Genomic DNA, 22,547 nt, shown 5'->3' on the forward strand with positions numbered 1-22,547 from the left:
AGCAGGTATTTATAGGCTGCTGCCCCTTTAAGACCAAATGCACGGATCCAATATAATGATGCACTTGAGATTTCTTTCACTGTTTACGTTCACTTAAGACATAGCCAACTGTGTTTACGAGAATACTTGGCGAGACAGTTATTTTGAGATAATTTTGTGTGTATGTGTTCATTCAGATGCAAGGATATGCGAAAGAGGAATCAATTGACCATATGCACGATTACTTCCTGGTTTTAGATAAGCCAGCTCAGTCATTTCCGGTTAACTGTACTGTGCCTTAAGGGAGCGCCCTTTGCTCGGTTTCTCTACATAATCCATTCACAATTTGGAGAAAAGTTTTGTTTGTCTAAGAGAACCAAATGTCCACATATACCGCTTCAGGAATGACAAACACGAATGTTAAATTTACACGAGTGAATCCGTTAAATCATGCCGCGAGTCATTGCTATGATTGACAGTGGCAACGGAATGAATCATCTGGCCAGCCGACCTCAAAATAGAGCTGTGCATTAAGTGATTGAGACTACATTCAGACTAACAAAACTACAGCAGCAACAAGTCTGTGTTGGATAAAACCTAAACGATGTAGTTAAATTATTAAATTTAAACATTTCAAAATATTGAATGCACTATTTAATTCTTATACTTATTTAATTTGTATTTAACTATGTAGGTATTTAAATAATTCCGCAGAACCAAATGTCCACATATACCGCTTCAGGAATGACAAACACGAATGTTAAATTTACACGAGTGAATCCGTTAAATCATGCCGCGAGTCATTGCTATGATTGACAGTGGCAACGGAATGAATCATCTGGCCAGCCGACCTCAAAATAGAGCTGTGCATTAAGTGATTGAGACTACATTCAGACTAACAAAACTACAGCAGCAACAAGTCTGTGTTGGATAAAACCTAAACGATGTAGTTAAATTATTAAATTTAAACATTTCAAAATATTGAATGCACTATTTAATTCTTATGCTTATTTAATGTGTATTTAACTAGGTATTTAAATAATTCTGCATTATAGGCTGTTGTCTGGCCTTATTTATTTATTTTTATTTATATGTGACTTTGTGACTTCTTGCACTTTATATTCAGTGCGATAAAGTACAAAAAATTGTTGTAATATTTATTTTATTATAAATCAAAAAGCAAGACATGAAAAAAAAAAACAGGGAGTTGAAATGGCAGCTGCAGCCAATGAGCCCAAGGGCAAAGTGAGATCACTTGCATTTTTTTCAGTGGAAACAACTTTAAATAGCCTATGCTTAATTTTTGCTCATAAAGAGTAATACATGATTCGGAACTGCAAAGTGTCTACTTTTTTTGTGTGCACACAATATCAACAAAACGTTGTGCTTTTATACTGCCGTTTCGGTCTTGAAAAGGATGCCGGGACACTTAAACACCGTCGAGCCGCTCTTGGACAGTCGTGGCAGCACGGTCTCCTGTTGATTCCACCAACGCGGCACTTTTTTTCATCACTAATTGATGGATGGCTAAGATATTAAAATAAGGAGAAGCCTAAAACATGAATGAAAAGTGAACCTTTAATAAAGTTAATTTTACTGATGAGAGTCGCGGGCTGTTGCCCCCCCTTCCATCCTCTTCCCTCGCATAAGAAAGCGATTGCATGCTTTCGCGAGTGTCTGCAATGGCACGCGATCACAGATTGCACGCTTCCCGCCCGAATCTGGTGTAACTGGTGTAAACTAGTAGGTGTGTTTGACTTGACACGGACTGACTGTGCAGTCATTATACATCATTATACATTATACATACATCATTGGTGTATTACAGTACCACGAGAGCTATAGAGAGCAGACTGCTCCGTACGCTTTTGAATCGCTCTCGCGGATGTCAAACACATATCGATCTGCGCTGCGCTGCGCTGCGCTGCTTCTAGTCGAACACACCTAGTGCTGCAGGCTTATTGGCCCACGGACATTGATGAGATTAACCCCTTAGGTATCGAAATTTGGTACCGAACGACGAGATGTTTTTCAATACTCGATGGTATCGAGGCAATTCGGTCGGTGCCTAAAAAGTATCGAACTCGATACCCAGCCCTACCGCTGATTGGCCATAGTGTTCACCCGCCTCAGCTGATATGACTGTGATTGGCTACAATGATCATCGCTTCACGCTCTTCACCGACCGCTCAAAAGAAGCACATAGGAGTGTTTGAAAGCCGCGTCTATTAGCGGAACCCTAATATATCTAGACATAGACGGATCCGCGCTGATAACACTACAAGGTACAAGCACAAAAACACACTCAGCAAAATATCGTTTAATTATCACTATCGAAAATATCCCAATAAATATCTTTCTTTTTTTTTTGTCAATCTCGCACACACCTACATTCTTGCCTGCTCTTAAACTACATTCTGTCACACAACAACAGTAGTATTTGTAAAAATTATAGTGGATTTGCTCCTCCCATGATGCTCATTGGGACAAATGGTGTAAGCAGTAGTGATAGGAATGGTGAAACTGTTCCCATGCTGATACTAGTAGATGGAAAGACCTCAGCCAATCAGATTCAAGGACCAGACGTAACTGTATTATAATTGTAAACAATCCATTATTTACAATTATACTACATGTATAATATATCCATGTGGCCTTTGAGCATTCATTTTATAAACATGGCTTTAAAACAAGTAACCCAATGAAGATCAGACATAAATGCTTTTTAGAGTGAACATGCACAAATATCTGCATGGAAACATTTGAAAAAGACTTTCTGTCAGCCTAGTGTACCAAGTTTGGTACTGAAGTATCAGTACTTTTGACATCTCTACTTAGGGCATAGAAATGGTTATTCTCAACTTCTTAACTACAGTGCAGTGAGTTCCTTGCTTTAAGAATTGTCTGGCATTGTCAGATGTTTTCATTTAATATTTCCAGAAGATTAAAATATTTAGTAAAAATACTTAGAAGCATTTAATATTTTATCAGATAGAATAGGGATGTTTAGGAAGGAATGAGTTAATGCAGGCCAATCATATATATATATATATATATATTTATTTATTTATTTTTTTTTTAAAAGCTGAATTTGTCTTTATTTTTTTATATTGTATATTTACTTTTCATGTTTGACTTTTTTTTTCCATGTAAAACCATTTTATAAATGCAAAGGGAGAGATTGAGGGATAGGTAAAACCGAATTCATAAATGAACCAACTACTGACCCAAGTGTTATTCCTTCTCATTATATTGCACAGACATTGCAAAAAGACCGAAATGGTCAGAAGTTTGTTAGATTTGGGGGTGATTTTCCAAATGCTAATTAAAACATGTTCAGGACCAAAAAGGAATCCATAGGATCATAATTCTTATTAAGGCACTATTCAAAGGCTAGAATCTTTGAATCTGTATCTTCGAATATCAGTGTCACGCAGACAAAACATAATCTTATGCCCATCTGACAAAATGGCAAACATTTGACATTAAAACTATATGTAGAATGTAATATGACTAATCATCTAGTCCAAGTATCTTTTATCCATTTAGCATGTTGGTTCATGTCTGAATTCTCATTTAAGTGCACACACTGCATTTGGAGATAAATATGCGCTGAACTTTTTTCTTAATGAACTATGCTTTTCTGGTTTTAGCTGCCACTTGAAATGGAGATCAACTGCATTGCCTCCAGTACTTTTAACATGACAGTTCTTCAAAAAAGCATCATGTTGGATAAATAGTGTTAAACTTGTATCATTGTTTAATTTTGTTCACAAAAATTATCTGTAAGAAAAAAAAAGGTTCAGAACTTTACTATTTCCTGTTGCAGTGTGTGAAAAATCAACTTTTTGGGCCTTTCCTAAAACTAGCTTATAGAATAAAAGGGAAAGTCTTTGAAATTTAAGAACATAGTTAACATTAGTATAACAATGCTAATTAGATCATTCCAGACCTGACTAATCTTATTTTTTTGTTTTTTTTTAACCACTGTGCAGCTTGAGGAATGCAAATGGTTTGACTGCAGCAGATCTGGCCCATGCTCAAGGCTTCCATGATTGCACTCAGCTCCTCTCTAATGCACATAACCAGCTAAATCAGACAAATGTATTTGCCCATAATGGGACCGACCACTCGCACACTCAGGGCCGCAGTCTTCTGAATGGGATGGCCAATAGAAAAAGATTACTTGATTGCACAGAGCCAAACCAACTGAAAAAAGCAAGAACTGAGAGTAAGTCTGTTTTGTAGTGCATTTAATCACATGTGTTTGTGCACAAATCCAACACTAAATCAAGGGAAAAAAAAATTTCTGACTATATTGCTTGTTTTCCATTCAGGCATGAATTTTTCAGTGAAGACAAACAATGAAATTGGAGAGGAGCTTGAGAGTATGAATGTGGAATCAACTGCTGAAAACCAATCAGGTGGGACTGGACCTTCTCCACCAATGTCAGTTGACCTTGAACATCATGAGGACAGTGTTTCTTTGAGGAACCCCTCTCCCACCCAAAAAATGGTGGAGTCCACATCTATGACTTCTGTTCCTGGCCCCTGGCTATGGACGAATTCTTACGCTTATTTATGAGGGCCAAGTTATCCACAAGTTTCCCCAGGTTTATCAACAAGCTGTCAATGCAAATGATTTGGCTAGTATATTTTTATTGGATTTTTTCAGTCTGCTGAAACTTCTGCAATCTATTATTTTCAAAGTATGCACAAACTTGACTTAAATAACAGACTTTTCCAGTACTTGCAAAAACACACCAGCTAAAAAATTATACAGAAATACATGTATGGGAGTTGCTAGTTTTCTTTGCTTTATTTCCATGAACCTTTGCCATATAATCTGTATAGGGTTATTCTGAATCAGTTTAGTAAAAGTAGCTTACTGTTAGCTTAATATAGTACAGTTGGCTTGTATGTAATAGTTATATTTTCTGATTCCTCCAGCAATATATTTCACAATGAAAGCATTAACTGATTTTAGGATATTTCATGAAGATGTCCTATTTACAAATGAATGAATGCATTGGTTAATATTTTACGAAGTAATTGTGCTTCTATACTTTTATATAAACTATTTTAAAGATATTTAAAGATTTCTTGTGTAATCTTGTTTATTTGAAACACTGAAGCGTCTTTTAGGCTATTTTACTTATTTGATGGTAGTTATGGTTTCTAAAAAACCATAACCATATGGTTTCTTTTTTCTTATTGCTGACTTTTGCAGTTAGGTGTTTAAACTCTCTCCCTTGTGACCATTTGGAAGAGTACACTCTGTGTGTTGACATGCAATAATAGATAATTAAAAACAAGATGATATACTGTACACTTGAAGTATGAGCAAAAAAGCTCTCATACTGAAAATGAAATGCAGTTTATCAATCGACAAGAATGTATTGGGTACAAATGTTTTGTTACTCTGGTCTGGCCCAAGTTCTTGTGTAATCAAGACCATTTGCTCATCACTTTCTGACGCTTGTCTTGTTTTGAATGACAGATGAAGCCATAGCCACAGGTTTGAGGAATGGTCATGGGCAGCAGAACAGTTTCACTGTCAACCGCTTCGCCACAAATGGGCAGTGCTATCAGTCCCATTTCAGTGGGGTTGAGACCATCCCAGCTGAGTCAAGAATGGACATGTGCGGCTCACTGCACCTCAATGGAAGCCCAAGCAGCTGTGTATCTCACCGGCCTGCATGGGGTGCCTTCCTGCCTGACTCCGGTGAGCATCTGCACTATGGACACTACCATGGCTTCGGAGATACGGCAGAGGACCTGGAAGATGCTAGCAGCTGTCAAGAGCACAGCACGATCGTGAAGGTGGAGCAGCACTACGACCAAGAGGTTCTCAGTGCTGTGCAGCTGTTCCATGGATCCTAAAGTGAAAATGAGTTCCATCCATTTGATGACAAGTGGTCACATTGATGGCAGTACTATCCGCCTTAAACTGAGGGGTTATCTTGCACCTCAATGCAGGCTGTTTTGTTTTTGGATTTGGGGAATTTGTTTTTGATAAAAGTGGACAATCTTTCTACCAAAGGGAAAAAATTGTATTGCATTTTGTATCTGAGCTAATGACTTTATTATACATACGTGTTTGAACTCAGCCTAGATATCTGGGTGCATTTCTTTTTCCCCTTTAATGCAATGTTAGAATGTTAATTTGTACAAGGAGTTGATTTTTATGTGAATCAACTGTGAGTTTGTAGTTTTGTGCCAATGAATACTAGCTTTTTGAAAAAGGAGTCTTTTGTATGATTGTATTCTTGTGAGTTTTTTCCTGAGAAGCAAAGCTGACATGCTGACTGTAAAACAGTGTTTTTTAAAAAAAAAAAAGAAAGCTTAAGATGTATAACATTCCTTCATCTTTGTACCGTGTTCTAATAAAAAATAAAAAAATAAAACTCAAGAAGCTCCTTTCATTGCCACCTGAAGACAGTTCTCCTATACAGTATAGCTGATTCGTATTAAGTAAAGATGTATTAATGGCTGTTCATTTTGAAAGTAAAAGTGTTAAAAGTTTCTCAGTTTTTCTTAAATCTACTTAAGCGCACTTTAGCTGATGATGATGATGATGATGATGATAGATACTTTATTGATCCCGAGGGGAAATTCAGGTATCCAGTAGCAACATTAAAACAGACAACAAAGCATGCATACAAAAGTAAACCTAGAGTACAAATTAAAAATCAAAAGAGTACATGTACAGAATAAACAAGTGCATGAATGGAAATACTAGCGTTAGATGCTGGGTACCAGCATCAAATATGCAAATATACAGAGATGTTTACGATGTGCAAATATGTAATACAATACACTATAAAGATAGTAGGAGTCAAAATCCAGGTATTTAAAATGTGTAAAAATGTAATAAAAATACTATAAAGATGATATGAGTCCAGTACAAAGATAAAAATATATAGATGACATGGGACATAAAAGACAGCACTGTTCTCCAATTCTGTGTCCATCAATCTAGAAAGTCCATTAGCAAAAGTCCTGCTCACAGGGAAGAGTTGAAGAGCCCTATAGCCTGAGGGACAAACGACTTCCTCAGTCTGTCTGTAGAGCAGGCCAGGGACAACAGCCTGTCACTGAAGCAGCTCCTCTGCCTGGAAATGGTTTGGTGCAGCTTTGACCCTCAATTCATCACTGACATTCATTTTGTAAGTAATGCACTCAGACTATTACTCAATTACTAATATATATATATATATATATATATATATATATATATAGCCTGTATGTGCATACTTTTTAAAAGTTGCTTTGTTTTGAAGTACATCATGCCATGTCTGAAATAAAGACAGGTCGTGGCGCACAACAAAAGATGAAATTTGATTAGCAAACTGTTCCCATGGGAATCCGATACGCCCACCTCGGTTTCCTGTCTCACGTGTTTGGACACACGGGGGTCGCTTGTCTTCTGCGTCGACCTACTGCGAGGCCTGAAACGTCAATAGCGCTCCGCCTGTAATACATGGATCTTCGATTTAATGCCTCGAAAGGGGGGTGGGGCAGCATTTTTAACCCATGTAACTGCTACTAAACACAGCAGCATACATATATTGAATTAAGTCACAAATATTACATCTTTAGATGATTTAAACGGTACGAGTTATTTTTAATGGCAATGTACATTATTAACTTAGTTCCAAATATGGCTAATAATTTTCCACCCCCACAAGTATGACAGTGGTATCGTCTGTATTCAGTGTTGAAATCCTCCAAGCAGAGCCGAAAAGCAAATTTCGAGTCGATGACCTTTCGATGAGAAAGGAAAAGGCGCATATTGTAAATTTTACAATAGAAATTTATATCTGACACTTGTACATTTTTAGCAATGTCTACTCCAGCACGAAGGCGACTGATGAGGGATTTTAAAAGGTAATTCATAAAAAAAAAAATAAAAAAAAATGAGGAGCTGTTTACTGAGCCCGGATGTACCTTAAAAAGACCTGAATGTGAAGAAACATTAGAAGGGAACTAGTTTGATTGCAGGAAATGTAAAAAAGCTCATGTCGTATCGGCCAGTTTTCATTTTAGTAAAACTGCAGATCTGTTAAATTAATTTTAAAAGGAAAGTTATTTGTTTCGTTTATTTGGACCTTTCTAAATCTAATCTGGCTCCCTTATTTGTTTTGAAACAAACACACCAGACTTCAAGAGGATCCTCCAGCTGGTGTTAGCGGTGCTCCGTCAGAAAACAATATCATGGTATGGAATGCAGTGATATTTGGGTAAGTACTTCTTGTGAGCATGTTTGTGCTGTGGACTAAACCATGTTTAGCATCTTTCCAGGTTCACGTTTCCTTATTCTGAAACCCGAGCATTTTGTCAACACTTCATATGGCATAAAACCGTCCTTTGGTGCTTGTCTTGACTAGTCTATCTGTGTGTTTTCAAGCACTGAAACTAAAAGCAAAAGGTGACGTGGTGGCATTATTGTGGTTATCCAAAATGTGACCACTTTTCATTCTTGTTTTCACAGGCCAGAAGGAACTCCCTTTGAAGATGGTAAATATAAACATTACTTCTTGAGGTCCATAAATTCTAGTAATTTAAGACATGTATTTTGTATTCATGCTTTAAGCCTGTTTTTGTTATAGGTACATTCAAATTGACTGTAGAATTCACAGAAGAATACCCAAACAAACCACCCACAGTCAGATTCATCTCAAAAATGTTTCATCCTAATGGTATGATTTGGTTTTTTGTATGTTGTCATTCACAATCATTAAAATGGCATTTTTATGGCATATGGCATTCTTGACATGATTTAAGGGAATAGTTCACCCCAAAATGAATATTTGCTGAAAATGTACTCACCCTCAAGCCATCCAAGATGTAGCTAGATTAATTTGTTTCTTCTAGGAACAGATTTGGAGAAATTTAGCATTACATCACTTGCTAACCAAGTGGATCCTCTGCAGTGAATGGATGCCATCAGAATGACAGTTCAGACAAGCTGATAAAAACCCACAATAATCCACAAGGAATCCACACGAGTCCAGTGACAGTCCATAAATTAATGTCTTTTCTTTTGAAGTGAATAGTTGTGTGTTTGTAAGAACAAATCCATCATAAAGTTGTTTTGCCTTCAAACCTTTGCTTCTGGCCAAAATATAAGTCCTTTATTGATGATATGGCTTCCTCCAGTGAAAAAGCTGTCTCATCAGAATCAGGAGAGAAATATGCACAGATCAAGTGCAGTTTACAAGAAAAAACATTTCTATACAAACATGTTGGTGGATTTTGACATGAAAGGACAACAGGGGATGGACTTTTTCACTAGAGGAAACATTAGATTGAATTATGGACTTGTATTTTAGTCTGAGGCAGTGGTTTGAAGTTAACATCTTGACAGATTTGTTACAAGCACACAGCTGTTCGCTTCATTAACCATTTACTGATAGACTGGAGTCATGTGGATTATATTTTTATGAACCGTTTTGACTCTCATTCTGATGGCACCCATTCACTGCAGAGGATCCATGGAAGAGCAAGTGATGTCAAACTACATTTCTCCAAATGTGTTCCTATTAAGAAACAAAATAAAGTATATTAAGCAAATTTTCATTTTTGGGTGAACTATTCCATTAACAACACCTTTCTCTTTCAATTATATTATAGTATATGCAGATGGAAGCATATGTCTTGACATCCTACAAAATCGTTGGAGTCCAACTTATGATGTGTCATCAATTCTTACCTCAATCCAGGTAAAATATTGCTTTTTACCATTATAAGTATAAAAGTAAATCAGAACACAGCTTGACTAGCTTGTTTTCCTGTTGGTTTTCCCCCAGTCTTTGCTTGATGAACCAAACCCTAACAGTCCAGCTAACAGCCAAGCAGCTCAACTTTACCAGGAGAACAAACGGGAGTATGAGAAGCATGTGTCCACTATTGTTGAGCAGAGCTGGAGGGACAGCTGACCATACACTGCAGAGCACAGAACTTCGTGTGATTGTAGTTTAGTTGAGTGAATTGTGAGGAAGTTTTTTCTATTTTTTTCCCCCTCTCTGTCTCACACACCACTCTCATACGTTCTAATGCACTTTAATGAAAATCTGTCCTTTTTCTCTTGGAGAACTTGTGCTCAGCCAACATCATCTGGTCATTTTCTGTTCAAAAAGTGACAGACATGGTGTCAGCCCAGAAACCTGGACTATATGATGATATATCCAAGGGCCATTTTTTTTCCCAAGCAGAACTGAATGGACAAGGTGCCAGCCTGCCATCCTTGGACTATCCATGTCCCAATTGGAACTGATGAGCCTGTTATGCTGTTTTTGTGTGTGTTCTGTTAAATGCCTGAAAGTGTGTGGGTTTTTTTTTTCATTCCATGTGTTATTGATTGCCTCGTGTACTATATTATAATAATACACTTTGAATTTCGTGTACAGGATCTGAGTATAATTAGTCTGTTGTCTTTTTGTTTATTTGTTTTAATATGGTCAGGAAAAAAAAACATTTTATCAAAACAAGAATGGTAATTTTAACCACAGAAGAAAAAACATTTTGTTAAATGTCTAAAGGGCAGTACATTTTTCAAACACATTTATTTTAAGGTTTTTATAATAAGATACACCCATACACTAGCTACATGTATGACTGACAATGAAAGCTCATTCACATAAACAATACAACATATCACGACTAAAGATTCATTTCTGTTTCATATGAAATATCCATTTAAATTAAATGCTCTTTAAACAAAACAATAGAAAATAATTTCTGCCTCTCAGAGAGCAGCTGAGTTCAAGCCCTTAGATGGCACTTCATAAGTGATCATCTGAAACGAGCCCCCAGATAAGATGGAAAACAAAGCATAAATCCATATGATCAGTTGTTTGAGGTCAGCCAATATGGGCTACCTGTTATATGCCCTTTCCTTTTTTGCTTTTTCCAAGGCTTTGTCCATGGTTTTCTCTGTGTCTCCCCTACATTTTGGACAATACCACTTCCCTTTGGGTTTGTGATTAAGCCCAACACATGAGAAATGGAACCATTCAATTGGACATTCATCATTATCACACCCAATCATCTCCCCAAATGACACCTGCTCACACAGGCAGTAAGTAGGCTCATTCGGATCAATAGGTATATCTGTATGTGAAGGCTCTCTGTCAGCTTTGGCTTTAGACCTCTTCTTTTTCTTTGAGGTTTTATTCTGCTTCTCCATGACAATGCTGCTGGTCTCTTCATCATAGTGAACTGTAGAGATGTTCTCCTGAGTGTCAATATTACTGTTTTTCTGACGTCTGGAGCGCTTGTTTGCTCCAGAAAGTCTTTCTATTTAACCTCTTTTCGTTTCTCCTCTCTTCTCTTGCTGGGAATAATGGAAGATATGGTAGAAGCTGTCATGCTTTCTTGGGGTTCATGTCGGGTTTCTAGAAGCTCAGCAAGACTGTCCACTTGCCGCCTACGATTCTCCACCATCTGACTAGCAAGTTGGATCTTCTCATCACCCAGTTCCTGACTTCAGATAAGGGCTCTTTGGATACAGTGTAGCAAGCACCTTCGCTGGATGGGGTCCTCTTCATGGCAGTGTTTCTCATATGCCTCGTCTAACTCTTTGATGAGTTCTGAAATTACACAAAAATAGTTATTGTGAATATAATTTAATATTCTGACTTCTGATATGTGTGGTCACATTAGCAAAACTGCACAGGCAAAGAAAAAAAGATCCATTGCCTATTGTCAATAGAGTAGATATGTATGAAGCACAGCTCATATATAAGATACTTTATATTCAAGCAAACTTTCTGTTGTTCAAAGCAGTGAATTAGATTGGATTCCAACTGAAATGACAAAAATGTGTCCAACACAAATTAAGATAAATTTAATGAAACTTGAGAGGGTTCCGTCCCTCCAAAACTAAGATCCAAAAACGCCATAAAAGGTGCCACAAAATTAATCCATGTGAATAAAAGCCTAATTTAAATCTGTTCATCATAAAAAGCAATGATATCTCTTCAAAGGATTTGTGTTAAACTGCCTGATTCATAAGGATTTATTTTACAGTGCCTTAATGACCTTTTTGGATCTTGTACGTTGTGGTTACCTACTTTAATGGATGGACAGAAATCTCTCAGGTTTCATTAAAATATCTTATGTGTTTTGAAAATTAACCAAAGTATTATGGGTTTGAAACAACATGGGTAAGTAATTTATGACAGAATTTCCATTTTTGGGTAAACTATTATTCCAATACTGCACAGCTTCAAATGTACTTAACCTTGAAGTTTATCTTTCAGTATGAAATTTGGCTCCAAGGGCTGGTAAACGCCAATCCCTATTTAAAAATAGCAAATCAAGATCCGCCCACGTAATATTCAAAAACCAATCACACTCTAAAAACTCGCCCGAATGCGACCTAAATGGGCGGACTTAATATGAATTGACAGTTTCGTCCACCAACTGCAGCGCTTTCAAGCCAGTAATGTTTCCCACACAAAACCAATCCAAAACCAAATAAGGTGGAGCGTGTGTGCTACCCAAGCGGCAACCTCCCGCTCTCTCTCGTGAAGCCAACAAGGAAGTGACTTAAACTGTAATTCGTCAACTGGCCGCTAGAGGCTGGCTGCAAAAGGGAGTCAGTCCCATAGACTCACCATGTTAAAATGCCCAACTTTACAGCAGAAAAAAACGTTTACAGCCTGCCAGCCAGCTAATTTTGCCCTTCATGACAACTGTGAGGGGGGTGAATTTTTTATAACTCATCCGTTTAAATGATAGCATTAGGCTACAAGAATAAAGTTACTAAATTGTATTACCGAATTCGTTATTTGGAGTACTGCAGTAACTGTTTTAGTTTTTCAGGTTAGTGTCATGTTAAGGGGTGAATTCCAAACAGAAGTGAGCATCCCTATCAAACTCCGGTCCTGGAGGGCCACTGTCCTGGAGAGCTCCAACCAGCTCCAAAACACCTGTCTGGAAGTTTTTAGTAACCCTGAAGACCTTGATTAGCTGGTTGTGTTTTTAATTAGGCTTGGGGCTAAACCCAGCAGGATAGTGGTCTTCTAGGGCAGAGCTTTGAAGGGTGTAGGACATAGTTGTCTTGTGTAAACGTTTGGACCTCCCTTAGTGAAGGGACTGACTGACCAACGCCGTGTGAGTGTGCAGCCTCCAGCACTACATCAGTTGTTGCAAATAAATATTTATTCATTAAAGTGTCTAATTGTGTCTTATTTCAACTTACTGCAGGTAGTCCCATTTAGATTAAAACATTTTCCTACAAACTAAACTTGCTTACACTTAAGCTTCTTCGTTCATATTTCTATCACTGACAAAAATATTTTGTATTACAAAATAAAGACAAATTGAATTATTCTACTTACATTTTGCTTCAAAATGCATTGCAAGAACTTGTAACCCAAGATCACATGATCACAAACGGAAATCACTTCCTTGAAGAGACCATTGTTTCCCTTCACTGATTGACTTTTGGGCCCTTAGTTCGTAAAGGGATTCGGTTGTTCACTTTCATTTGAAAAGTCCCTACAAATGGCATCCCCTTCCCAAAGTGCTTTTCAATGGCACAAAAAAAGCTTTATGGAATCCGCTTATTGTTATTTGCCTTGCTTTTGAGTGCGTGGCCATGAGTGGGAAGTTGGACAGGCAAACATTTTTTGACGAAAAGTTTACGTATCAGTATATGAATTTTGAAAAAGGACCAAAATCAGAAGTGGTGCTTCACTTGAAGTAGGCAGAAATAATGGATGATTTGACGAAGTGAGCAAATCATACTATGAAATTCCAAGAAGTACGATATAATAAAAGAAAAACATGTGATGAGTTTGATTATGAACAAACATTCAATAGAAATAGAACCAGGAATATAAGGCAAGGTATGGTGAGCAATGGTGGAGAAGGAGAAATCAAAGTTATGATCAAGTTTATAAAACAAGCACATACATCCTGTGAAATTATCAAAAGTGTTAAAAAGAAATAGGGACAGTGAAAGGGGCAGCCTATCTAGGTAATGGAAGAGTCTTGATTAAGTGTTATGTTGAGAACAAAAAGCAAAGGTTCTAAAAGCCATTTGTTAAGTCTGAAAAAGTGTGGGGTAATGTATCTTAATGTGTCTATGGAGGAAATAAAAGGAAACTTGTTTGGAGGTCAGAAGTTGCTCCAGCTTAAAACTGATGACAGAATAATAAAAAATGTCATAATTTTTCTGTGATGATACATTTTGAATACAGTAATCTACTTTTAAAGGTGAGGTTATGTTTAATAAAGTTCTTGTTATGGGAATATGCACCCCCACCTTTGCGTTGTTATGTCAGCACATAGGACACACTGTTGCTGTTTGTGAGGAAAAAGGTGATGTTCAAGATGTGGAGGAGAGCATGAGTATGGGAAATGTCAAACTGAGCTGAAGTGTTGCGGGTGCGGAGGAGAGCATAGCGCTGCGTATGGAGTAGGGCTGCACGATTAATCGCATGCGATATTTAACGCGCATCTTATCAGTAAAGCCGGTTCTGTAATCAGCGGTAAATCTCCATCACCTGCGTGCTTTCACATTGAGCAGCATTAACTACACAGAGCCGTTGTTCACTGATGAGAAGCGCAAAAAATCGCGCGAATATGAACGTGGTTTAGCGCAGCTCGTCAGTGAACAACGGCTCTGTGTAGTTAATGCTGCTCAATGTGAAAGCACGCAGGTGATGGAGATTTACCGCTGATTACAGAACCGGCTTTACTGATAAGATGCGCGTTAAATATCGCATGCGATTAATCGTGCAGCCCTAGTATGGAGGATGTCCCCTATAACAGCAGGCTCATGAAATCTAAAAGGTAGAGTCTTTTTCCGAAACATTTTCCAAAGCATCTTGTCGAGTGAAACATAGAAGCAAAAGTGCAGAATAAACAGGCAAATAGCTCTTAAAGCAATGAATCAGATGAACTCTTCAAGAAATTAATAATCAGATTCAGACAGTATCAAAATGATGAACCTTTTGAGCACATGTACAGTTCGCCGCTCAGTACGGTAGGTGGCGACAGTGCTCCTAAAGAGTAGGTTGCCATTAAACAAGTAATAGTAGAAGAACACCCCACTGCAAAACAACCGAGAGAGTGAGAGAGATCTGTGTATCAATGTGACAGTGTGGCGGTGTTTTGAGACTCTTACCAGTAGCTGAACTTTGACACTGAAAAGAAACAGATCGTGTAGACTCATCGAGGACGTTAGACTATGAACAGATGGCTAAATCTACACGTCATTAATCCAAATCGGAAAACACGCTAAAATCTGTAGAGATATTAATCGTCAAGGTTATGCAACATCTTTATTACTATTATAACCACCAAATGCAGTAAGGTAAAAATGAGGCTTCCTTTAGCATTGATTGCAAATGTAAGACTGCTTAATTCTGGCTTAAGAATCAGGCATTCGATTCATAATGGTGTTCTAAAAACGTCATTGCTGTCCAGTCATAATATATGCAGCAGAGCGGAGAGAAAGTGGATAAAACCCGCGGGGTTTGACACCGGTGTGAAGACTTACAACAGTCTCACCAAGCAGAAAGAACCTCTGGTTTTGGCACAAGAAAGAATTGCTACCTGGTAAGGCACATGGTGGTCCATAACATCAATTGAGATTTTCTTACATGTACATTAACGTTACACGTTCTTCTGTTACTTCCAGGTATAGCTGTGGACCTACTGTTTATGATCATGCCCATCTCGGTCATGCGTGGTAAGTTTTTCTGCTTGATAACTAGATTCAGAACGTTGAAAGAAGCACAGTTTGTTGTAGTGTTATTTTAGTATTATTGAGGTTTTAATTAATATTTTCCATTTAAATTTTAGGTGGTAGGTTTAGTCATTTTTTGTTCTAGTAGCTGATTACATGTAATCTTGATTATGCAATCAGATTCTAAAAATAGTACCTGTAAATAAGTACCTGTAATTAGACTATATTACTTTTTTACTTATTCATCCGATTTTTTTCTTCCTTGCATGCAGCTCATATGTCAGATTTGACATTCTGCAAAGGATCTTATCCAGAATTTTTGAAATTAATGTCATCCACGTCATGGTCATCACTGACATTGATGATAAAATAATACAAAGAAGCCTTGAGGTAAGTGTCAACTGATAATAATATATTGTTTAACTTCTGTTTCAGTAAATACAAGATCAGTCATTTATGTGGAAGAATGTAAATATTTAGCAATTTTAAGACATGTAGAAGTTTTTATTTTATATATTTTGCAGCAGAACATCTCGCCCACTGTCCTAGCAAGAATGCATGAGGAAGAGTTTAAGAGGGACATGCAAGCACTGCGGGTAAATCACCACACTTGGTTGTTTGGGGTTTATCTTGTCTAAAATATTGACACATATTTGACGGATCTTTGTTCATTTGTCCAGGTTCTTCCTCCAGCTGTATACATGAGGGTGACAGACAACATACCCCAGATTGTAGCTTTTATAAAGCGTATTATCGGAAATGGACATGCCTATGTCACAAGTCAAGGTGCCACTCTCTATTTTGTTGACACTTAAGGCTGATTTATACTTCTGCGTCAGACCTACGCCGTAGCTTACGCATAAACGCACACCCATACGGCGTAGCCTGAAGTGCACCTCTCCAAAAATCTAACAGCGCGTCAATTCTATGCAGACCGCAAGTGCTGTGATTGGTCTGCAAGAACCCCTCCCTCCATATGTACTTGAGTTTTGTGTGTGTTTATGTGCACTTTAATATTTCAGTTCAAGGCTTTCTTGTTTAATTTTTTCCCCAAAAGTGAATAGAAGATGAAACTGAATGTTCAGTATTATTTGTTGATCCAGGCAATGTCTACTTTGACACTCAGTCAATTGGTAACCGCTATGGCAAGCTTGTGAACCTCGGAGGGATTGTTGGGGAGCTGGGTATGTTTATGATATTTTGTTTTCCTTGGAGATCTTCATCAATAACAGTAAATGTTAATAGTTTCCTCAGTCTTTAAGCACACGTTTTTCCACTGCACATTTATGATAAAAAAATGTTATTGGGCTAACTTGAATAATTAACTAAAATCATATTACTGTTAATATATGCCATGTCTGTAGTTAAGAGAAGTCCATTTTTCATAATTAAAATGTATTAGAAGCTAACCTAAATAATGTTGAGTAATTAACAGTTTCTTGTATTTTAGGGGCTCAGGATAAAAGAGATCCAAGGGATTTTGCTCTGTGGAAAGCATCCAAACCACATGAACCTCATTGGGAATCACCTTGGGGACAAGGAAGACCTGGGTGGCACATTGAATGTTCTACAATTGCTAGGTATTTACTCTGTCGAATATCACCAAATATCACTGTATGTTGGTATTTGTTTTGCATTGCTTTGATGTTTTCTGATTTTGAATGGATGTCAATGGTACATTTACTCTGTGTATACATAGTTTAAGGCAGTAGCTTGAAGAAATGTATCCACTGTTCATACAGAATCACAACATAATGGCGGTTTACACCATTGTAAGTTAAGAAAGTTTTCACTAGGTCTTTAAGCCTTGTTTGGGTGATAATTATTTATGTGTACGTCTATGTCATTTCAACATTTAGAGGGGCTAGTCAGTGATTTCATTGCTGTCCAAATCCAGAATGTTTTTTTTTCTCTGCAAGACTTACTGTTTTTTGACACCAAAAATGGTGAGGTAGTTTATTGCAGTTTTAATTGCTTAATACACTTCTGGCTCAAATCCAAAAGTGGTTTTGTAAAACCTTTTTGATCACTGCCATGCCAATAACTGTTGCGCTTCGTGGTGCATGCTTTGTCAATATTGGAGACTTTTATTACTGGAATGCTGAAAGTTGTTTACAAGAAGAGTTCACATATCCATGTTAATACATGTGAACTTTTGAAATTGGCCTTTGTGGCAGCAGGCATGTAATCAATTAAAAAAATGTTTTTTTATATAGATTAGGGCTTGCACGACTAATTTTACTGGTTGGTTAAATAGTTAAAATGTTTGCCTTATGTAAATAATAGGTTATTTCTGCTAATTTAAATTTTTTTTTTAAATAACTTGCATAATTTTGAGAGTTAAAATGTAAGAAAACCATTTAAACAATCAGTTTTCTTTTTTTTTTATTTTAAATTGGATATTAAAATGAATACATAATACATAAATATGATATTATTTTCCTATAATTAAATTTGTCATCATGTTAAACGTGTGACTGACCACATGAGACATGCATTTCCAGGTTTTGTAGGATCACAGAACTCACTCACTGAATAAATGGTTATCTGAACGCTTGAGTTTTATTGCTTAGGAGCCATGCAAACATGTATTTTTACAGATGTAGGTATAAAACAAAAAAAAGAAGTGACAAGCCCCTTTTTATGGATGAGGAATGGATGTCTAGGGATGGATAGCAGATGTAACAGTATTGCCCATTTATTAAAGGCAACAGAAAAGTACATTTATCATACCACATTGGAATGTATTATAAAATCTTACCCCATCAAAGAAAATATGAAACAGAATCATATAATGAAATGATAACATCCATAAACACTTGTTTGCTCTTATCTGCAGTTCAGTGTTTGGAAGTCAGTTGGACATCCACTCTGGAGGAATTGACCTTGCCTTCCCACATCATGAGAATGAGATTGCCCAGTCTGAGGCGTATCATCAGTGTGAACAATGGGGGAACTACTTCCTGCACTCCGGTAATGCCCTTAGTCTTCTGGTTTAAGTAGTATTAGTTGTAAAATTATAGGTTGCATACTGTAACAGAATCTGTGAAAATGTAGTTTTATTGTTGCTGACTTGGAAGAAAATGTAATAAAAACGTTGTTTTCAAGGGCACCTTCATTTGAAAGGAAGCGTAGAGAAGATGTCAAAATCCTTGAAGAATTATGTAACTATAAAGGTAACAAGTTATACTGATATATAAGTGTAAAATTATGTGTTATATTATTAATACATTATAGTGTTTTTAAATGTAACTCTCTTCATAATCTAGGATTTTCTGAAATCTTACACTGCTAATGAATTTCGACTTTTCTGCCTTCTGACCAGATACAGATCAGGTATGTGTTTCATGCTGAAAGGGACTCCTGAAAGTAATACTCCCGGAATTTTGCAGCAAATAAGGGCAGATATTTTACATTTACTGTGGGTCTTTTAAACCTTCCAGCAATCGACTATAGTGATGCAAGCATGAATGAAGCCCGATCTACCCTGTCCACCATCTCTGCCTTCTGCCACAATGCACAGGCCTACATGCAGGGCCACTTACAGTGCCAGCCTACAGAGGAGGGAATTCTCTGGGAGAGGTAAAGACAGATCACATTCATGGTCTAATATACATTTTGAAGGTAGCGTGCAGAGACTGATATAATGAGCTGTGTGTCATGCAAAGGATTTAAATCCAGTTTTGTGGTCTGTATGTGCTTTACACTCAATGAAAAATAAAAAAAGTAGTCAAAACTGGTTTTACAGATAAATACATCCCTTAATTTGACCTGTAACCTTGTGTCTCCTGTGATAAAACTTTCCACCATCTTTGATAATTACTTACACTATCAATATGGTTCTGGTGTTATTCACAGCTATAGTTAGAATAGAAAAGAGGCTTGACTCAATGAACAGAATCATACCTCATAATAAATATGTTTATACTTCCCAAAGATTTGACTGTGAATGTAGCCTAGAAGAGCTGATGTCTCCAACTTCTTTTTGTCTCCTCTGTCTTTGTTTGGTCAAGGTTGTCTGCTACACAGTCCAGTGTTCGGAAAGCACTCGCTGATGATTTTGACACCCCAAAAACTGTGGATGCCATTATGAGCCTCATTCACCATGGCAACTGTCAGCTTCAGCCTGCTACTAAGGTAACATCATAGGGTAGGTCACTGAGGCCTCACTTTCTTGTCATTATACAAAATTGTACATTTTAAATTGTACATCTTTAATTAGATGTTTTATATTTATATTTGTTAGTCAAAGATGAAAAATAATGTGTTTGAAGGTTGATGGGCAGAGGAGTGCTGCTGTATTTGGAGCCATGCTGTCCTATGTCAGGGAAATCATGGGTGTTTTTGGAGTTGATCTGTTGGACAGAAAGGTAAAAGATCAAACATTAAAACTAATGTATGTATTTTTATGTTAAAATACTTCACCTAATCCTAGTGTAATTTAAAGGGGTCATATGATGCGATTTCAAGTTTTCCTTTCTCTTTGGAGTGTTACTTGCGCGCGCGCACGTGTGTGTGTGTGTGAGAGAGAGAGAGAGACAGCGTCACATCACAGTAGAGTCAGCTGTCTTAACCGCGGCTTGTGTACTGCATCATTACTGTGTCTGTTCCCCTTTCGGGCTTGAACTGATGGTAAAACTAATGACATTATTTACTGTCTTTACATTTATTTTGAAAGATGAAGCTCGCGATTATGGTAAGGGGCGTTACATTTCCGATGAGTGCTTGCGGTGTTCGGCCAATCACAATGCACTGGGTCAGCTGGCCAATCAGAGCAGACTGCACTTGTCGGAAGGAGGGACTTTGTAGAAAACTAAGCGTTTGAGAGAGGCGGGGCATATAGGACCTACAATAATGTACAGTATTTGAAAAATAATGTGTTTTTTGAACATTAAAGCATGTCAACATATTCTGTTACACCAAATACACAAAATAATGATCTTTAAAAAGGCATCATATGACCCCTTTAATATTCAGTGATGTACAGAAGCAGGCCTGCCTGCTTGACCAAACAGTGGTGCATGAGGGTAATATTCTTAACTCATTTTGAAATGGTCATTATTAGCAATTCCACTCTGTGGCACAGGAATTTCACAAAGCAGCTTTAAAGATGGATGAATAGATGGAAGGAAGAAAATAAATTAAACCATTTATATTCAATAGGCAATAGATATTGTTGATTGCAAGATACTTTGGCTTTCAAAAATAACTTTTTTTTTATTTTTAAAGATGAATTGTTTGCCATTTTTGCCAAATTTTAGACAGATCAGAGCCGACAGGAAGCGAAGTGGGAGAGAGATGGGTGGGGGGGGTCCTCGAGCCAGGATTCGAACTTGGAACGCCTGTAGCACAACAATGCTATATGTCGGCGTGCTGCCCACAAGGCTATCGGTGCCATCTCAATAATAATTTCTGTAATGATCAGATATAGGAAGTACATCAGGGTCGGAAATTAATGGGCACTTGGGGCAAAAATGGCACCAAGATTTAATATGTTATCATTTTAATATTCTCTCATAATTTTGCCTATACATTGAAAGTCTGTGCAACCAAAATTTTTAAACTTCAAAAATTACATAAAGAAATCATAAAAGTAATGGAATTGAGTTGAGGCTTATGGAATGACTCAAGATCAGATTTAAATACAGGCTTTTATTCACACATAACCATTGTTTAAAGGTGACATATCATGAAAATCTGACTTTTCCAGGTTTTAAGTGCTATAATCAGGTCCCCGGTGCATCTACCAACCAAGGAAACGTGAAAAAGATTAACTCAGTAACTTTGTTTTGGTAGCCTTTTTCTGCAAGCGTCTGAAAAAACGAGCGCGTCAGATTTTGCTCCCTTGGTGAGGTGGCAAAGGGATCTCAATATAATATTACCACCCCTTAATCTGCACGTTTCCACCCATGGCACCGTTATTTTGATTTCGCAAGCGATAACGTTGTACCAGCTCTAATGCCATGGCGAAAGTTTGAGCAAAACATGCTATTGCTAACTGTTCTGCCTTTGGCTGCACAGAGACGAGCACAGAACACTGTTTAGAGTCCCAGCCTCAGAGGAGACAAATCTGGAAAAGAGGGCGGGGAGCAGCAGCTCAATTGCATTTAAAGAGACAGGCACGAAAAACAGCGTGTTTCTGCTTCCACTCAAAATAGGCATTTTCAAAATGTTATAATAAATGATCTGTGGAGTATTTTGAGCTGAAACTTCACAGACATATTCTGGGGACACCAGAGACTTATATTACATGTTGTAAAAAGGGGCATAAAATGTCTCCTTTAAAGCACATACATCGAGCACATCAAATATGGTAAACAGAAGCTCAACCATTGTGTGAGAACAGACCTCATTGGTTGTCACAAGTCAAGCATGAGAGCTTCTTTTTATCTTTTTTTGTGGCATGTGATCAGTTGTGTAGCCATTACACTGGCTACGTTTACATGCAACCAAATAATCCGTTTGTAATCGGATCGACGGCTCAATCGGACTGAAAAGCCTTCATGTAAACACCTTAAAGGTCCCATATTGTCAAAACTGAAATTTCCTGGCTTTTTTCGAGATAACTGAGGTCTAGGTGCTATGTAACTACCATATAAGTTTCAAAACAGTCAATCCACAATCAAATGCACACAGCCTGCATAAAGTAGCGGTGATTTTTCACGAACCGTTGTGACTTCCGTAAAAAGGTGACATCAGAACTACACAGTCACCGCCTTCAAGAGAGGCTCATGATTATTAATTAGACAGGCCAAAATCGACTTGTTCTCAGCAGAGCTCCTGAGAAAGAAATATATTGAGATGGTTTTTGGTACTTATACCGCAAATATATATTCTTAAGGACATCAAGGACATCAATAAA

General features: G+C 37.4%; 3 protein-coding genes and 1 pseudogene across 8 annotated transcripts in view; 3 read left to right on the forward strand and 1 right to left on the reverse strand.

The window, feature by feature from the left end:
- Positions 1-6,322, forward strand: part of LOC107654263 (ankyrin repeat domain-containing protein 10-like) — a 13,325-nt gene extending 7,003 nt beyond the window's left edge. Inside the window, exons 2-4 of one of the 2 annotated variants that reach the window (XM_016441279.1) lie at positions 3,975-4,210; positions 4,317-4,403; positions 5,480-6,322. In XM_016441279.1, the coding sequence (XP_016296765.1) occupies positions 4,144-4,210; positions 4,317-4,403; positions 5,480-5,862 (537 nt within the window). In that variant the 5' untranslated portion in view covers positions 3,975-4,143 and the 3' untranslated portion in view covers positions 5,863-6,322. Of the gene's footprint in view, positions 1-3,166; positions 4,211-4,316; positions 4,404-5,479 lie in introns of those variants that run through there. The other variant, XM_016441280.1, reaches the window with a different exon arrangement.
- Positions 6,323-7,719: 1,397 nt separating this feature from the next.
- On the forward strand, positions 7,720-10,409 carry LOC107654249 (ubiquitin-conjugating enzyme E2 A-like). The gene is made up of 6 exons (XM_016441261.1): positions 7,720-7,869; positions 8,142-8,222; positions 8,474-8,499; positions 8,592-8,681; positions 9,616-9,704; positions 9,792-10,409. The coding sequence occupies exons 1-6, from the start codon at positions 7,826-7,828 to the stop codon at positions 9,918-9,920; spliced, it is 459 nt and encodes a 152-aa protein (XP_016296747.1). The 5' UTR covers positions 7,720-7,825; the 3' UTR covers positions 9,921-10,409.
- Positions 10,410-10,858: 449 nt separating this feature from the next.
- Positions 10,859-11,885, reverse strand: LOC107654244 (inhibitor of growth protein 1-like; annotated as a pseudogene).
- A 2,856-nt stretch (positions 11,886-14,741) lies between these two features.
- Positions 14,742-22,547, forward strand: part of LOC107654266 (probable cysteine--tRNA ligase, mitochondrial) — an 11,461-nt gene continuing 3,655 nt past the window's right edge. For 2 of the 5 annotated variants that reach the window (XM_016441283.1, XM_016441286.1), the window contains exons 1-13: positions 15,050-15,555; positions 15,638-15,688; positions 15,958-16,075; positions 16,210-16,281; positions 16,366-16,471; positions 16,789-16,869; positions 17,136-17,265; positions 18,525-18,658; positions 18,794-18,861; positions 18,955-19,021; positions 19,129-19,267; positions 19,699-19,822; positions 19,960-20,055. In XM_016441283.1, coding sequence (XP_016296769.1) covers positions 15,317-15,555; positions 15,638-15,688; positions 15,958-16,075; positions 16,210-16,281; positions 16,366-16,471; positions 16,789-16,869; positions 17,136-17,265; positions 18,525-18,658; positions 18,794-18,861; positions 18,955-19,021; positions 19,129-19,267; positions 19,699-19,822; positions 19,960-20,055 — 1,425 coding nt within the window. In that variant the 5' untranslated portion in view covers positions 15,050-15,316. Of the gene's footprint in view, positions 14,788-15,049; positions 15,556-15,637; positions 15,689-15,957; positions 16,076-16,209; positions 16,282-16,365; positions 16,472-16,788; positions 16,870-17,135; positions 17,266-18,524; positions 18,659-18,793; positions 18,862-18,954; positions 19,022-19,128; positions 19,268-19,698; positions 19,836-19,959; positions 20,056-22,547 lie in introns of those variants that run through there. The other 3 variants (XM_016441285.1, XM_016441284.1, XM_016441287.1) reach the window with 3 other exon arrangements.

This window comes from Sinocyclocheilus anshuiensis, unplaced genomic scaffold (assembly GCF_001515605.1).
Source record: "Sinocyclocheilus anshuiensis isolate Anshui unplaced genomic scaffold, SAMN03320099.WGS_v1.1 scaffold551, whole genome shotgun sequence".
NCBI lineage: Eukaryota > Metazoa > Chordata > Actinopteri > Cypriniformes > Cyprinidae > Sinocyclocheilus > Sinocyclocheilus anshuiensis.

Bases quoted from the DNA above. Each gene is read 5' to 3' on its own strand.
- LOC107654249 (XM_016441261.1), top strand. From the start codon at position 7,826: ATGTCTACTCCAGCACGAAGGCGACTGATGAGGGATTTTAAAAG. The intron at 7,870-8,141 runs GTAATTCATAAA...CAAACACACCAG, and splicing joins CTGATGAGGGATTTTAAAAG to ACTTCAAGAGGATCCTCCAG. The intron at 8,500-8,591 runs GTAAATATAAAC...TTTTTGTTATAG, and splicing joins AGGAACTCCCTTTGAAGATG to GTACATTCAAATTGACTGTA.